Source organism: Mesoplodon bidens (assembly GCF_964165515.1).
Source record: "Mesoplodon bidens genome assembly, chromosome: 1".
Classification (NCBI taxonomy): Eukaryota; Metazoa; Chordata; class Mammalia; order Artiodactyla; family Ziphiidae; genus Mesoplodon; species Mesoplodon bidens.
Window position 1 is genome coordinate 79,632,932 of NC_138176.1, and position 18,559 is coordinate 79,651,490.

The window sequence follows — 18,559 nt, forward strand, 5'->3', positions numbered from 1 at the left end:
GTAATACTTTGTACCATTTGCCAGAAGTGTCCTCTGTCTTTCATTCAATCTCAGTCACATGGCGGCATGTTTTTATTTGCATTTGCCAGGGTTTTCCAGGATGACTTTTAGGTTGAAATGTTAGTGAGTGAGGAAAAAAGTGCTCAGCAAGCCTAGTTTAAAGTCAACACTGGGTGTCTTTTATTTTCATAGTGACTGTTGCATATTTGAAACAGACTTCAGCTTATCCTGCACTGTGTTATGCAGAACACTAGAAGTTCATAAGCTACGAATAGGTGGTTAGTTAAAAAAAAATTGAGTGTCACGTTAAATAAATTTGGGAAACTGTGTTAAATAAAGTTGAACAGATTCCTCTGTTGCAGGATTTCTTGGAACTTTTCATAAATTGCTGTATTCTTAATCTCTAAGATAAGCATGTCGTCCACAGCATTGACTAAACATATTTGATCACGGCGTCTTTTTTTTTTAATTCAAAAATACCCATTTTCATCTTGCAAAAATTAAACACACTTCTAAATTATTTTGGAGAAATCTTTCTGTATATGCTCCTTTTGGTATATATTTTAATTGCAAATCAAAATAGGAGAAATCAGAACAATAATTATGAATTTAGCAAGAGTAGCCTTGTCTCTATACTTGTAGAAGGTATATACATATATAAAGTATTGCAAGACATAGACAAAATGCTCTGTATGTGCACATTATGCCTTTTTAAATATTAAAATAAACAATTTCCTGTCATGGATTCTGCCCTCCCATTTTCCTGTGCAATGCAGATAGATGTGAAGAGACCAGTCCTCATGGTTGAAAATATTTTACCCAAATTTTTAACAATAAAATAACAATAAGGAATACAGTTTCAAAAGAGTAACTGTAATGTAATACTCCATATTTGTATGTCACAGTTCACCAAGAAATTTTAAATATATTGTTTAACTTAGTTCTCAAAATCATACTGCAGGGTAGAGAGGCGCAGCCTGACCTTCTTTTACACTGAGGAAATGGAGATCAGAGAGGTTAAATGACTTGCTGAAGACCACACAGCCTGATCTAGGCCTGCATCTCAGGAGGGAAAGGGACAAAAATTCCTAAAGGCTATACATAGTTTTGAAGTTTTCAGTTCACTGTTTTGGTTCACCAAAGAACATCTAAAATTTTATACTGCAAAAACAGTAGGAGATTTCTAGCAATATACTAAGTCTCCCCTCTCTCCCATACCCTGCTTCCTCCTCCTTTAAAAAAAAAAAAAAAAAAAAAAGGGCCCATATCCACTGTCAGAATACCAACCATGAAGGGTTTGGCTGTGAATTTTAATTTTATTTGAATCCCTGGAATTCTTTCTGGCTTTTCTTGGCAAACATCATAGGAAAGTTGATTTGGGAGCGTGAAATCTGGAGGGTCTTAGAAATGACTGAGGTCTAGAGACATAAAGGGACTTATTCAATAACATATAAAGGGACTTATTCAATAACATATAATAAAGCTGGGGCAATCGGGAGTAAAGTCTGGATTTCTTAATACACTGTCCAATATTTTTCTCATCATACTACACTGGCCAATGTATTAATGGAGGAAGGTAATCTGATAAGGTGGTTGCAAGTTTTCCAGGAAAAAAAATGAAAAGTTGAATATGGTAGCTAAAGACAGAGTTATTATTTGGGTAAACCAGGAAAACTAGATTTGTGCACACAGATTCTGGTGAAAATATGTGGGTGGTTCAGGTCCCAGCAAATCGACTCAAAAGTCCAGATGCCTTCACATGGCTCCTTGTTATAGTTTCATGACTGAATGATGTCGATTTTATTATTCTCCTTATCACCCAAACAATCATCACTGTAAAGAAGAACATAAACTGATAATTGTTTGTCACTTTTCCTAATTGCTTACAAAAGACCCGGGGGTAATTTCTACAAAATTTTGAGCTCATGTCTGTGATGGTAAAGATATGAGATGAATGTTGAACGTTTTCTGTCATTCCATTGCACTTTCTTGCTTCTTTTCTTTAAAAATAATGTGAACCTTTATAATTGACTGTTAATAAAAATACCTTTATTATACAGAAAAACATAAATGATGAAGCAAAACTACCAAAGAGAAGACTGCAGTCAAATGATTGATATATTCTTGAATATCTGGGAGTGTGTCAGACTAATAAATATTTAACTAAGGTTTTTCCTTCCCCATCCCACCCGACCCCCCAAAATTAAAGCATTTCAAGTGTCCCTATGTTTCTGATTAGGTGAACATTATTCAAATATTATTTTACCTTTGATTTTAGTGATTGGCCACTCACTCACTGTGAATTTGGTCCTGCCCTGGATCCTGAGACACCACTGAGTCAAATCCACTTACAGTTCTGATTATTCCTGTCAGTCTTACAAGGATTCCCTTCCGCCACCAGGGAAGCCCCTGAAAATCTCTTTAATCCATTCCTTGAGCTCCATATTGCAGATCTTTGTTTTTTCCTACCTTGAAGTTTGAAATATTCTCCTATTTTCTAATTTCTGGGCTAGCCCCTTTCTGGGGCACTTTGGACCTTCTCTGTAACACTTCAATATCTGTAAAGTCTAAGCCCTTGTGATTGGGCTCTTGTCCACCTTTTCAGCCTCATCTCCTCCTACTCCCTCTAAGATTCTGACAGGAAGGGCTTCCCTGGTGGCGCAGTGGTTGAGAGTCCGCCTGCCGATGCAGGGGACACGGGTTCGTGCCCCGGTCTGGGAGGATCCCATATGCTGCGGAGCAGCTGGGCCCGTGAGCCATGGCCGCTGAGCCTGCACGTCCGGAGCCTGTGCAAAAGAAATTCTGACAGATTTGCTCTGAGAAAGTATTTACAGTTCATCAAGTCACCTCTTTCTCTCAGGTGTCTGTGGCACTGTACAGATTCTTCCATCCATCTGAAGTGCCTTTAGTCTCGTCTATTGGGAGACACCTATGTACCCTTCAGGTGACACTCCTCTGTGCGGTAATCTCCACGGTCCCATTCCCATAGTGTGTTTTTCCAGAGTTTTTTTTTTTTCTTTTTCTTTTTTTTATGGCAGGCATCACATATTTCAGTGGTTCTAGTAACTTGAATGTTTTATTATTGGAGTTTGAACTCTTTGAGCATGGAAATCTTATTTTGCAATTCTTTGTACCCCCAATTACAACAGCAACAGAAAAGACAAAATACTTTAGAATAAATAAAACATGAAATGTGTGAGCTTTTATGAAAAAAAGTTATAGCTATTCCTGAGGTCTCAAAAACAAATATGAACAAATGGAAAGGCATACCATGTTTTCACATAGGAAAATTCAATATCATATACATTTTTCCTAAGTTAATCTATACATTTAACATGACCCCCAAAATAATATTACTGATTTTTTTTGAGCTAGACAAACTGAATCTAAAATTCAAATGAAAAAATAAAATAATCTAAATTGACTAAAAGATTCTGGAAAAGGAGAATAATACATGGGAAGAGAGCTAGCCTGGATATTTAAAATATTTTAAAATATTATATTAAATATTTAAAATGTTAAATATTTAAAAATATTATAAAACCATGAAACATAGAACATAGTATTGGAATATGAAAAGAGACAAATCAATGAAACCAAATGGAAGGTCAAGAAATAGATTGGGATACATATAAAGATTGAATATATGATTAAGGTGGCATCTCAAATCTGTGGGAACCACTGATCAGGTATGAAAAAATAATCACGTGATGCCACAATAAATGGCAATGAATTAAAGATTTAAATATGAAGAATGGAAGCATAAAGTAAATATTTCAATAAGCCATAGGAGAATATTTTAATAAAATTGGAGTAGGGAAAAGATTTCTAAGTATAACATAAAAATAACAAGTCTTAAGAAAGAAAAATGACAAGTTCAACTACATATAAATAAAGAATTTCTGCATGCAGAGATCACTATAAGTCAGTTCAAGAAAATATCTCTAAATCAGGGAAACATATTTGCAACATGTATCAGGACATAGGACTTGTTTAGCTAATATATAAAGGGCCCTCACGTATGAATAAGAAAAAGTCCAATGAACTAATACAAATAGGTAAAAGACAGGAGATAGTTAACAGAAAAGGAAATAAGTGTCTCTTCAACATATGCGTAGAGGCATGACTTCACTCACAAGAGAAGCTCATTGGATTATCATTTATCATCTTTCTGATTAGCAAAAATGAAAAAATTCTGACGATAATTTGTTTTAGAAAATGTGGGAAAACAATTTTTCTTATGGGTTTTGGTAAGAGTATAAGTGGATAAAACTTTAATAGAGGGCAATTTGGCAACATCTATCAACATTACAAATAAATATACACTTTGATCCAGTAATTCTACGTGTAGGGATTTAATTCACAGAAATATTTAAAACTGTGTTAATGTACTTCCTATATTAAAAAATAAATAAAATTTTAAATTAAAATTAAATGAATTTTGTTTTTAAAAACCTTTATTTCACCATCTTTTAGTTCAGCATTGTCTTTTTCTTTCCCCCTTTCTCCACCCCCTGCTGGGGCAATGTGTCTCCCTATATTTTGCTTCAAACATATAAAGCTTTGTCATGGATCCACCATGACTCTGACAAATACATTTCCACAGAAACTCATAATTTTAAAAGTGCTAACAGTTAGAAAATTTAAAGGAAGGAAAAGAGTTACTCTTCTTATCTTCTACTTTGAAGCTGAAATGCTAGCATTTTATTTAGCCTGAGAAAGTAAGTGGTCTAAAAATATATATAGATACACTATACATTGGCATATACCATCCATTGCTTTTCCAAAATACCTACTTTTAAAGTCAGTTATATCTTTTAGGGTACATGCTTTGATCGAATGTTGGTTACTTATTTCAACTTATAAGAAAAATGGAAAAATACATAATACATGAAATTACCTGACTTTAGTGTTTTGTGGAGCAGTTGGTTATAAATATTTTGACCTTGGTCTTGGCCTCTGGGGAACAAAGTAAGCTTTAAGCTTTTCAGAATGGAGTTCTCACACATATGGCTACCTGCTGTGCTGTCCTACAGAAGCAGGTGGCTAAGTCTGACCCTGGCCCCAGAACCCCTGATTTATCCTTACCTGACAACTACACTCAGAAACTGTGAAGAATCAATAGTTCCATTACAGGTCCCCCAAAGTGCCATCTGCCAAAGTGGGTAGATATATTTTTCCCATGTACTTTATTGAGAGTGTTTTATTCTCCTCATCCCAGGAGAAAACTATTACTCAAAGAAGAGAAAGAGCTCTGAAAGACTTTGATGTAAGAAAATATTATTTAGCATCACATCATGTTTAACTAATTAATGATTTGGATTGCTAAACAGAGAACATGCATACTGAATTTGTTAATGATGAGGAAGTTTGCACCTGGAAGTACAGCATTAAGATTTAAAAACAGAAGCAAAAAAGATGGAAGTGAATAAAAAGGCAATGTTATACAAACATAAGCATAGCTAAAATGAAAACCAGTATTGGAGTGGATTGTACACTAAATGTGAAACTATACTGTCATATGGTAGTAATATGGCATGAAAATGCAGCATACAGGAATTATAGAGTGCTGTTTCTCCACACTGTGTAAATCCAAGCTAGTGGGCTTCAGGATTCCAATTCAGCTACTCTAAAATCTTTCAGTGTTAAGAACAGCAAACATTTTCTTCCTTGGAGCCACCATCATGTACAGTTTTAATTCTTACATTTTATAGTAGCTTTTACCCTGGTAATATTGTACCTGCACCATTCACTTCTTAAGCTTTTTTCTTTCTTTTTTTTTTTCTGAAAAGAATTTTCTTTTTTTCCTGGTGAACTAAATTTTAATGGAAATAAACTCAGGCTGTAATTTCAGGATTTCTCATTTGTACAGGACTGTAAACACGTATAAAACCTTGTGTGCTACACTTTATTGGCTTTTAAAGGCAGTTAAATGTAGGTTTTTGTCCATATGTCTTGTTTTGGTAGTTAGAGCAAAACCTCACATGATTACCATCTGTTTTTGCAAGTGTAGCCTTAAAATTTAGTTCTGATATGCCAGTGGGAATGTTATTTTAGCTTTAGTCAAGACTGATGTGTTTAGACAGGAAATTTAATTCTCATACCAGAAAGAGTATTTGTGACCTCTGATTATAAGCCAGTTTTAGGCTAAAAGTTTGAAAATCATTTACAAAAAATAGAACGGGCAATAAAAAAGTTTACTTTAATTCATGCTTATTATGTAGTTGGGGGGCCCTGAAATAAGCCTTTGGTATTTGGTGTTTTAATGTGAATTAAGGAATGAGGTCCACTGTAGAAAAGTAAAACATAAGTGTATCCAAATACTATTTGGAGAACATTGGGGAGAAAATTATTGAATCAAATGGTGATTTTTCATTTTGTATCATTAGTGGGATAATTTTATTATCTAATATCCCAGATACTCCATTACTTAAAGTAAGCACCATGCCTGCTGGCCATTGGCAGGTGTGGCTCTGGGGTTCTGTATTCCATGTCTGGCTGGTGAATAGGAGCAGTGCCATCCAGCTGCCCCCCAGACCTAGCCTGTTCATTAGGGAAAAGGGCTCAGTGACCAGAGCTAACAATGACAAGCTCAGGAATAAAGCAGAAGACTTGCAGCTGCTGGTCTTCAGCTGCCTCACCACTTAAGGAGCCTCAGAGAAAGAATTCAATGTTCTAAACAGCATGTTTTAAATACAACACAACACACCTGCCCACAGTAGTCTACAAGGAGGGCTGTCAGGAACTTATTCCTCCACTAGGCCTGAACTAAAGATTTTTAATTATAAACAAGCATACATGCATATAAAGGAGAACTCTGTTCTGGTGAGTGGCTTTGTTTTGTTTTGCTTTTTGAGCTGTTATTAAATTAGAGCAAGAAATAAGTGGGATGGGTGTGGTGTCCGGTGATTCCTCAAAATGATGGCAAATCCATGCTGTTCTTTGGTTTAAATGTATTCTGGAAACTACAGGGTCCAAAAACTCTGAAACTTTTAAATATACATGAGTTATTTTAAAGTTTTATGTGTTTAGGATGTATTTCTTCATTGTCCAGATACCTTTTCATTTAATTAATCAATTAATTAATTATTTATTTATTTTGCGGTACGCGGGCCTCCCACCGCCGCGGCCCCTCCCGTTGCGGAGCACAGGCTCCGGGCGCGCAGGACCAGCGGCCATGGCTCACGGGCCCAGCCACTCCGCGGCATGCGGGACCCTCCAGAACCGGGGCACGAACCCGCGTCCCCCGCATTGGCAGGCGGACCCCCAACCACTGTGCCACCAGGGAAACCCCAGATACCTTTTTAGTTGAAGTACCTCTAACTTCAAAGCAATGGGCCCAGGTGTTAATCTGAAAAAGGTGCAATAAGTACAAAGCAGAGTGTGTTAAAAAGTCTGCAAACGCCAGGGTATTTAGAGGTTGTTCACCTGAAAACATGTTTGGAAGTTGAACAAAAGCATATTGAGAATGTTTTGTGTAACTGTAGCTATAATATAATGGTTTCCAGACCCTCTGCAGTTCTAGAGCCTGCATGTGGCTGGGTCAGAGGACACAGGGTACTTTCTCTAGCTCAGTGCTGGGCGGCTTCTCAGGATAAAAAGAATCTTGGGAATGGATTTGGAAATTTTAACATTTGGTTGTATGTGCCCTTTGTAAACGAATCCATAGTAACTCAGCATGATAAGTCAATTTTGGAAATGCCTCATTGTGGATTTAAAAAATGTTTTACCTTTATGAAGTAGGTTTGTGTCTCTAATTCTCAGCCTCTCTTCATAAACAGGCCTAAAGTTTTTGATAGGTTCCATGTTTTTCAAGGCCTCGTTTTTGGGAGAGATCACACACACACACACACACACCTGTTATGCTTGCGGTATGGCAATGCTTTGGCCTGAGAATTAGGCAGGAGAGCAAATAATATAATAATCCACACATGGTGAAGAACTGAAAATTCAAAAGAATTGAAGAATATATGGAACCTCTAGAGAGGCTTAGTTTTATCTTTCATTTTTATTTTGCCTGGTTTCTCATTTTGGTGGAACTGCACTGTGTGATCCTGACTTGAAGAAATTCTTGATAGCTTGTGTACTTTTTGTAATAATAAGTGCTTTCAGAGAAGTGTTTTGTGTATGTGAATCAATTTAAGCACTTGATATACTATCCACTTAAAAGTTGTTCCCACTGTTACAAAAGCAATACTTTTTTCACAGAAAATTTGAAACATAAAGATAAGCCCCAAAGGGAAAAAAAATATCCCTACTTCCACTAAATTGTTAATATTGGGTAATTTTTTCCATTTTTAATGCACATATATTTACAAAAACTCATTTGTTCACTCATTCATTCATTCAGCAAATATATACTGAGCACAGACTAGTTGCCTGACATTGTGTGAGATGTGGGGACACTGCAGTGAGCAAGGCAAATGAGGTCCCTGCCCTTCTGGAGCTAGTGGGGGGAGAAAGTCATTAGATGTGCAAATGAAGAAACAAAGGAGATCACCAGTGGTTGTAATAAGTGCTGTGAAGGAAATAAACAGCATACATGATGAAGAGTAACTACATGGGTTCTCTTCAGACTTGGCAGATGGGAACCAGCCCTAGGAGGAGATTTATCAAGTCCAGACCTGAAGGATGAGAAGAAACAAGTCATGTAAAAGTCAGGGAGAGAGTATTTCAGGCAGAGAGAACGTGGGGTATATCACAGTCCACAAGATTTTATATAGGCAGAATTTTTTTAACTTTTGGAACGTAATATATTTAAATTCATATATTAGGAAACATTTTCAGCAGTGTCTAGGGTAGCACCCTGTAATCAAACACATGAATATTTCTGTAGTGAAGCATAAGAATAATCATGCTGTGTGAGATAAATAAAGCCTCTGAATAGTCTCACTTCCAGTTAAGTTTTGGTGTCAGATGAGTTCTGGTCAGATCAGGTTTTTCTGCCAATTAGGTTATATATAAATGTTTGATTTTTTATAGATTTTAGGTTTCAAGATGATAGGTAAGGGGGGAGCAGGATTTCATGATACAAAACACCATAATTAATTTAGTTAATGCCACATTTTTATATATTTAGACTGTTTCCCCTTAAGTTATTTGTTATTTTCGACTGCTGGAATGAACGTTCTTCTAACCATGCGTATGTACACAGTAATGATTTTCTTATGATACACTGAATTGTTATATAGGGATGTGCAACATGGTTTTGATGCAGATTTTTTATATAGAGTTGATATTTTTAAATAATTTATCAAAATTGGAGACTTCTCAAAAGGGCTTTCTAATTCTGTAGCTTAGCTGAGAGTAATTATTTTCAGAATATCATATCCATGGCTCAAATTTAATAACTTTCAAAGGCAATGACAACAACAAAAAAAGCATTGGTTATTGCTTCTGGTTATTTTTACCTTAATTTCTTCTCACCACGCTGCATTTGTAACAGAAACTGCATATAGAGAGAGATTGGATCATTAACCACAGAATGTAGCCATTCAGGGGAAGGCAAGAATGTAATTAAGTTTCTTTTCCATATCAAAACAGAATGATTCAGGATCTGGGTTTATAGAAAAACATCCTTTATTTAGTTATAGAACCATGGGTCATGTTTGTATATTTCTGGGCTGTTGTTGTCTTTTCTGAGCCTTCATAGATCTGATCCTGCATCTGACCATCCTGATTAAGATCAGCCTGGGGATGACTCCAGAATTTAGTCTTCAAATCTTACCCTGCTCAGAATGTGACAGATCCTTTCCTTCAGAGCAGTAACTCAGTCAGTCCCTTGTATCAGCTCTGCTTAAGCATGTGTGATATCAAGGCCACATTTCTGCTGTGCACCCTCATAATTAGCCATACCCTCACTCTCAATAGTGCCTGTGGATTTTCAAGTGTGATACCAGTTCTGATGAAAGCTTTAGAATTAAAATGTCAAATTACTGCTGTTGGTTGCAAACATGAAATTTTATTGTTATCTCTGTTAATTCAGTATGAAATATACTATTTGTCTGGGAAACACGTAAACTTTAGCTACTATAATATGAAATTCAAGGATTCTGCTATTATTTACATATACTCCAAGGGCCAAATGAAATGTCTTCAATTTTTAGCCATGTAGAATACACGTTTATATATGTTTATTGTATACATATAAGATGCGTTCAAGGCTCAGGTATATTATTTATTAACTTGCTATTCTATTGGATCTCACAGGCCTCTCATCCATAAATGTCTGTCACTGAGTTCTGTATATTTTAGAAATTGGAATGTCAACATTATTCTTCTTGGAATAAATGAAGGGACTCTGTGGGTGTGAGTTGTGGCTGGTTGCTAAGAATATCTAATCAGGTTGCATTGCTATAGCAACAGTGTTGCTAGGACTTTAAAGTTTCCCTGCAATCAGTTGGAATTCATAAGTGAAAGACATTGTTTATCTCATTGGTATCTTAAAGTGATCCTAGCTAGCATAAGGCAGGAACTCCATACTTTGGAAAGGAACTGATATCCCCAATGAATTGCACTCTAGTTTATGATTAGTCCAGCATATATAATCTTTAGTACCAAGGTGGTAATTTAGCAGCCTGTTTTTTGGAGTGTTTTGATTTCACAGATACTGCCTAATTCAAGGTCATTTCCACCTGACTCTTCCAAGGGCCCACAAAGAAGTCAGGCCATCAATCATCACACATTGATGATATGAAAGCAAAAATATTATTTCATATTTCTGTCATGCATCAGAATGCTTGAGAACTCCAAAAATTATATTAGTATTTGCATTTCTCTTTTCCAAAATGAAAATAACTCTTTAGTTATACTTATTACACGTTTCTTATCTAAAATGCAGACAGTTTAGCAAGCATAAAGCACATAGTTAAAAATCTCTTAGAGCTAACTGCTTTGTACATCTTGTGGTAAAAATCATGTATATCTATAGCTGCTAAATGAAGAGATGTACAATGTATTTGTTTCCCCAGCAGTGTGTGTGTGTGTGTGTGTGTGTGTGTTTTGCCATACGCGGGCCTCTCACTGTTGTGGCCTCTCCCATTGCGGAGCACAGGCTCCGGACGCGCAGGCTCAGCGGCCATGGCTCACGGGCCCAGCTGCTCCATGGCATGTGGGATCTTCCCGGACTGGGATACGAACCCGTGTCCTGTGCATCGGCAGGTGGACTCTCAAACACTGCGCCACCAGGGAAGCCCAGCAGTGTGTTTTTTGAAGGTACCTTTACATTGAATTTTTAACCTGCTTTAACACTGTCTTCATGTTTGTTCTATTGTGGTTTTGACACCGTTCTTTCCTCCACAGGCACACTGAAACGTTGAAATGGTCAGGGGTTAGCCATAAAGTTGAAATCCTCCATGTTTACTAAATATCTGCTTTGTCCTGTTCCAAGAGGTATTCAGAATATTTGGTTTAAGGATTTGGTTAATCACCATCTTAACAGAACATAAAGCCAGCATTTTTTCTTATTTTCATCACTAAACTTTTGAGTGAGGGAAAAAGAATGTGTAACTGTTTCATTTAAACAGTTAATTAAAATAATTAAAATAAGCACATATTTTAACAGGTTGAGCACTGAAGCCTGGAGAGCTGGCTTTAGGTTGGCTGAGTATGGGTTTGCATCAGACATGAATTATAAGTAGGACTTTCTGTCTATTGTTTGTCATTTCATGGTGACCCATAAATGAGAAATAAAACAGAAGATCTTTGAAGATTTCATAGGATGGCTGGCTAATCAATACTGAGCTGCTTGTGCACCTAAGAGAAAATAATAATAGCTGACATGTTTTGAGAGCTAAGTATGTGCCAGGCACTGTTAATAAGATTTCCATTATTAACACACTTAAGCCTTATGATACCATACAGGGATTCTATTTCTACTGATAACCCTATGAGTGTTCTATTATTATCCCCATTCTACAGATAAGAACACTGAGGCAGAGTGAATTTGAACAACTTCCCAAGGTTGCATGGTTACTAAGTATCAGAGCCAGAAATCAAACCTGGACTACTTCCAGAGTCATCTTCTAAAACCACTGTGCTTTGCTCTGAGGGACACTGGGTGGTTGTTTTAGGCTAAGCTATTCTATTGGGGATATTCATGGCCCATGATTTGATCTGCAATTTTGCTGGTCCAGAGACTTTTGTTTTTTGTCAGTTCATCCAGGGGTGCACTGTCTTTAGTGGTTTGCTCACAGTAAGTAAATGCATAAACAATATAAACCATTTACAAAGGAAGACACAACTTTTTCTGAAACATGGACTAGTCATCTCCACAGAGCACGTCTCATTTTCTTTGTACAGATCTACTCAGGGAACCAAAGTACAAATCAGAAAGTTCTGGTGAAAATGGAGTTAGAATGACTATTTTTCAAAATAAGTTTTCATTTTCATTGTAGCTGATTTTCTTTAATTCTAGGAATATATTGCTGTCAAGGGAAAAAAAGGTCATCTAAAATCAAAGCACTTTCACATCACAGTGTGCTGGATAAAAACTACCCAGTAGGTGATAACTTGCTCTTCTTCATGCATTTAGCTCACCTTCTGTAACGATAAATGAGAATTCACTTCATTTGCTGACCAACTTGAAGAGGTTAAGGCAATATTGCAAAGTGGTTTAGGACCATGGCTTTTGCAGGCCAGCAGACAGGGTTCAATCATGACTTTGCCACTTAATAGGTATGTGCTTTGGGGGAAGCTACTTCTCTCTTTTTTTTTTTGACATTTTAATTAATTAATTAATTTTTTACTGAAGTATAGTTGATTTACAATATTGTGTTAATTTCTGCTGTACAGCAAAGTGATTCAGATATATATATATATATATTATATATACACATTCTTTTTTTCATATTCTTTTCCATTATGGTTTATCACAGGATATTGAATAGAGTTTTCTGTGCTAAATACAGTAGGACCTTGTTGTTTATGCACTCCATATATAATAGCTTACATCTGCTAACTCCAACCTCCTCCCTCCCCCACTCCCCCCTCCTCCTCGGTAACTACAAGTCTGTTCTCTACGTCTGTGTGTCTGTTTCTGTTTCATAGATAGGTTCATTTATATCATATTTTAGATTCCACATAGAAGTGATTTCATATGGTATTTGTCTTTCTCTTTCTGACTTACTTCACTTAGTATGATAATCTCTAGTTGTATCCATGTTGCTTCAAATGGCGTTATTTTGTTTTTTTTCTGACTTAGCAGTATTCCATTATATATATGTACCACATCTTCTTTATCCATTCATCTGTTGATGGACATTTAAATTGTCTCCATGACTTGGCTGTTGTGAATAGTGCTGCTATGAACATAGGGGTGCATGTATCTTTTTGAATTAGAGTTTTGTCCAGATATATGCCCAGGAGTGGGATTGATGGATCATATTATAATTCTATTTTTAGTTTTCTGAGGACCCTCCATACTTTTTTCCAAAGTGGCTGTACCAACGTCCATTCCCACCAACAGTGTAGGAGGGTTCCCTTTCCTCCACATCCCCGTTAGAAGCTACTTCCCTAAGCCTCAGTTTTCTCATCTTTATAAATGGAAATAATAAGGAACTTTCTGCTATAGATTGAATCTGCCCCCCCCCATTCATATGTTGAAAAGCTAATGCCCAAGGTGATGGTATTCGGAGGTGGGGTGTTTGGGAGGTGATTAGTTCATGAATAGGATTAGTGTCCTTTAAAAGAGACCCCAGAGAGTTCCCTTGCCTCTTGTGCCCTTGAAGGTACAATGAAATGTCGGGCAGTCTGCAACTCAAAGAGGGCCCTCACCAGAACCCGACCATGCTTGCCCTCTAATCTTAGACTTCCAACCTCTAGAACTGTGAGAAGTAAATTTCTGTTGTTTATAAGCTATCCAGCCTGTAGTATTTTATTATAGCAGCCTGAATGGATTAAGACACTCTCTTAAAGTTACTGTAAAAATTAAATGAGAGGGGCTTCCCTGGTGGCGCAGTGGTTGAGAATCTGCCTGCCAATGCAGGGGACACGGGTTCGAGCCCTGGTCTGGGAGGATCCCACATGCCGCGGAGCAACTAGGCCCATGAGCCACAATTACTGAGCCTGCGCGTCTGGAGCCTGTGCTCTGCAGCAAGAGAGGCCGTGATAGTGAGAGGCCCCATGCACTGCAGTGAAGAGTGGCCCCCACTTGCCACAACTAGAGAAGGCCCTCGCATAGAAATGAAGACCCAACATAGCCATAAATAAATAAATAAATAAATAAATAAATAAAAATTTAAAAAAATTAAATGAGAAAGTGTATAAAGCACTTACTACTGTGTCAGTCACATAGTGCTCTTAGTACATGGGAGTCAATGTTCTTCTCATGTGGATTGGATTTAAGAGACATCACTTCTGTAAATAAGGATCATATAAAATTTTATCTGTTGTTTATGGAGCAGCTTTAAAGAAATTTTAGAAATAACCCTGGCATCTAAAAGTATGTGACTTCTGGCAAATTCCTAGCCTCTTTCAAGCCGAATTTCCTTTCTTTGAGGAGATACAGTAATACCTAATTTTCAAGGTTGTGATAGAGTTTAAGGACAGGATGAGAATGGACTTAGCTCAGAGCCCTGAATAAATGGTAATGACTATGTCTTTTTAATAGTGTAAGTAATTGAAATTTCAAAGGGTCTTACTTTCGTTATTATATGCACAAACTTTGAGAGCATCTAACCCTAGCCCTCTATGCACTGTTTACTGCATTTTCAATTGTTGAATTAAATGTCATGATTTAATATGTTCATGAGGTCATTCATAATATTATTTGTTTCTTTTTTTTTTGCCATCTGAAGTTTTTTTCTCTTTGTTTTACTTCATGAATAGTGAAAAATATATAGGCTGTTGGATCATATTGAATCATGTTCCATTTTCCATGCAAACTACATGGTCTAATGATTATTGTTATGGAGGATGCCAATTCACAAAAGGAATTTGGAAGTATAAAAACCTGACAGATTTTGAATTCCCAATTGTGCATGTATTTTTTTTGGTCCATATTTTTTTTACTTTCATGAATTTTTGCTCATTTAATTCCTAGAGAGTTAAAGATAATTCAGCATAGATTTAAAAGGTTATGCTCAAGTTTTGAGGAATAACATCTTGTATATTTGGGGAGACAAGCAAATGATTAATAAGGAGATCATGATATGGTCTTTAAAAGTCAATATTTGCAAAGCACACCCATACAAATTTTTCAGGAAAAAAAAGATATGGAAGGACTTCTCTGGTGGCGCAGTGGTTGAGAGTCAAGTTTCTGCTCAGCAACTCATAGCTCATGTGTCAAATGGTGATGCAAGACAGTTTTGGGGAAATGGCAACATTGTCGTATTGTTTTGACAACCAGCCTTTTCATTTTCAGAGCTCCTATCATCTTTTCTCTGCTCCACGATGCTCTTCCCTGGGTCTCCCCTTCTTCCCTGGGCTGCCGTCTGGGCCCTGCAAAGGGCTAAATGCTAACGAAGGCATTAACCGATAGTTTGATGCCTCCCTCTGCCTCTTGTGGCCATGACCCATCTCCCCCAGCATAGGGTTTGTGTTTCTTAAAAGGGCTGTTGTCAAGACCCAAAGGAATGAAAAATTATACAATAGGAAGATGGGTCCAAGGTAGCAGTGCAGAAAGGAAGCTGGATTCTGGTTCTGCAGAGCCCACCTATACATTCTGCCGGAGCGGCTGTTGAAAGGTAGTGAGGGCCAGGAGATGAGAAGAGGCTACCCTGCCGAGTCTCAGTCTCTGAGGGTCAGAGGCCTGTGGGTTGTCCCGGATGACCCTACCTCACAGCAACTTGGAGGGCTTGGGAACCATGTCTCCATACCCCCAGCCTACCTCTTCTCTTCAGCAGGTGAAGGAGAATTACTATTAGTGTTCCCTACCATCCCCTTCACTTCATTTCTAAGCAAGTATATACTTAGAAAGGTGGCAGACCACTTCTGAAACTGTTGTGGGCACCTATAGTAAATAAGCAGCTCTTAATTTCTAATTTAAAAGTGTTTCAAAAGACTTTGTAGCTGATTTTTGATCTCTATGTTTGCTGCTGAATTTTCTTTTGCAAGGGTTTATTTTCCTATTTTGTTTAGTGAAATATTAAACTTATTTCATATTCCTTGAGTACATTGTATAGCTTAAAATTTCCCAAGCACCCATTTCACTTTCAAGAAATGTATTGGGGGTTTGGAAACTCTGACTTGATCAATTTTCTATTCTGTGAATAACTATGCTTGACAATATGAACTCTGCAAAAAATAAAAATAGGAAATACGAAGGATGAAGCCCAGTGTGCTTCATGTATAGCATAGTAGTCTTTGATCTTTTTTCTTTAAAGAGGAAATTCTGCAAGACTGAAAACTCTACTTTGGCCTATCCAAAAGAGAAAAGCTAAGCCAACATTGCAGAAATTAGAACTCTAGCACATTTCCCGAAGATTCTGTAATTTAGTTGATGGACTCTCTCTTCATAAAGTATGCAGCAACTATAAATCTTTTAGAAACTCGTATTATTTGGGTTCCATCCAAACCTTGGATTTGCATATCTCATTAACATGTAGCTTTTCATTGGGACCTTTACTCCTCCAATTGTTTTAAGTGCACTTAAAAATGGGTTTGAAAACTTGGCCAGTGAGATTGAATTTTAGCTGCAGCATGCAGTTTTTATGGAAGCCCCTATTAACTAGACACTGAGCTGGTGGTATATGATGCAATGAGATCCATACCAATTGCTCTGAAAAGCTTTTTATCCCTACCTTTATTTCGGTGTCAAATGACCCAGCAGACCTGATCCTCAGTTATAGAAAGCATTCATTTTCTACATAATTGTATGTGGTAGGTTAAGGGCAAAAGGGCCACTGAGGCACTCCCTCTTATGAGAATTTAATGGATACAAAGAAGAAAAGTTCAAAGTCATACCTGTGAAAACAATGGGAATTTATCACAATTTTTGATGACATATCCCTTGAAAGTAACAAGATGAACTGTTCAGGGTGTTTGATTTTTAAGGAGTGCTTTATTTGTCAGTCATTCTCCAAGTCTGTGTGTTCAAACTGACAAGACCAGTATTCTGTTGCCTGAGGTAGCTGGCTGAAATTAATGATATAAAACACAGGCAACTTGACAGGAAGCCATTTTACAAAGCTAGTGGTTGTGACTTGGAGAAAATTTGAAATTAAGTGTATCTTGGGGTAAGGGCCATACTCTGAGGGATAGTAGTCATTGATCATCAATCAAAACACCAGCTTACAATTAAAATGCGTGATTTTGCTTTGGTAGCAAAATTTCTAAGGAACCGTTGTGTTAAGAATCAACATCATAGTGGTTGATCACTTTCTCTTAGGAGAAAAGCCTGTGTGAATGGAAGAAAAATTAAATCATTCTTTACTCTTTGACAGCTCACCAGTCCAGAAACCTAGAGTTTAGATATAAAGTCTGAAGGATGCTTCCTTTAGCACTTGTGGTAAACATGGATGATGTTTTAGGGACATAGCCAGGGCTAACCAAAGCAAAACTAAAGAATATACCAATTCTATCATCAGCCAGGTTTCCCCTCCTATCATTTCACAGAAGCACAGGAGCCTGAGGCTTGGAGGATGCTTCTCCAGGTTGCCCTTGACCTTGTTTCAGCCACCAGTAGGCAACTGCATGCTTTCAGATCTTTCGGATGGGCTACTTTGTGGGTGGCACCACTCTTTTCATTTTCCCCATTTCCTTGGTGAGCGAATGGACAGAACTGGCTTGTTGATTCCTGCAAGAATATCAATTTCTTGTGTTAATTCTGCAATTCTCTGGGATTCGCTATTATTCTTTTCATCTAAGTAGTCACATAAATCCAAGGTGTAGCTGAATCTCCTAAAATATTGGATTTCTCCTCAAATTAACCAACTGAGGGGAACTATGTGACTTCCTTATTCTTGAGCATTTATGATAGGATTTCAAAACTTTTAATTTAAGGTAGCAATGAAAGATATGTGTACATATTTATATTTAAAGATACATGTACTTACAGATTCTGTGTATAAGAAAAGGTAGTTAATAACTTACTGCCAGTAGGTTTAAAATTTTTTAAATATCCTAGTTAAAAATGTTTTGTATTTTTCAACAATATTTAGTTGAAAGTTCTCATCAGTTCTCTGTCACTATACTTATAGTGTGAAATAAATACACAGAGAATATTTTACTTTAATCACACTTTTTATTTATTTATTTATTTATTTATTTATTTATTTTAACATCTCTATTAGAGTATAATTGCTTTACAATAGTTTGTCAGTTTCTGCTTTATAACAAAGTGAATCAGTTATACATACACATATGTCCCCATATCTCTTCCCTCTTTCATCTCCCTGCCTCCCACCCTCCCTATTCCACCCCACTAGGTGGTCACAAACCACCAAGCTGATCTCCCTGTGCTATGTGGCTGCTTCCCACTAGCTATCTATTTTACGTTTGGTAGTGTATATATGTCCAGGCCACTCTCTCACTTTGTCCCAGCTTACCCTTCCCCCTCCCTGTATCCTCAAGTCCATTCTCTAGTAGGTATGCATCTTTATTCCCCTCTTGGCTCTAGGTT

The 18,559-nt window shown here is 37.0% G+C and overlaps 1 protein-coding gene across 19 annotated transcripts in view; it reads left to right on the top strand.

The window, feature by feature from the left end:
• Positions 1-18,559, top strand: part of ANK2 (ankyrin 2) — a 720,153-nt gene that overhangs the window by 300,668 nt on the left and 400,926 nt on the right. For 10 of the 19 annotated variants that reach the window (XM_081237037.1, XM_081237044.1, XM_081237028.1 and 7 more), the window contains exon 1: positions 11,073-11,214. The exons of 5 other annotated variants lie outside the window; for them this stretch is intronic. In XM_081237037.1, coding sequence (XP_081093163.1) covers positions 11,080-11,214 — 135 coding nt within the window. In that variant the 5' untranslated portion in view covers positions 11,073-11,079. Of the gene's footprint in view, positions 1-11,072; positions 11,215-18,559 lie in introns of those variants that run through there. 4 more of the 19 variants (XM_081237031.1, XM_081237048.1, XM_081237034.1 and 1 more) reach the window with 1 other exon arrangement.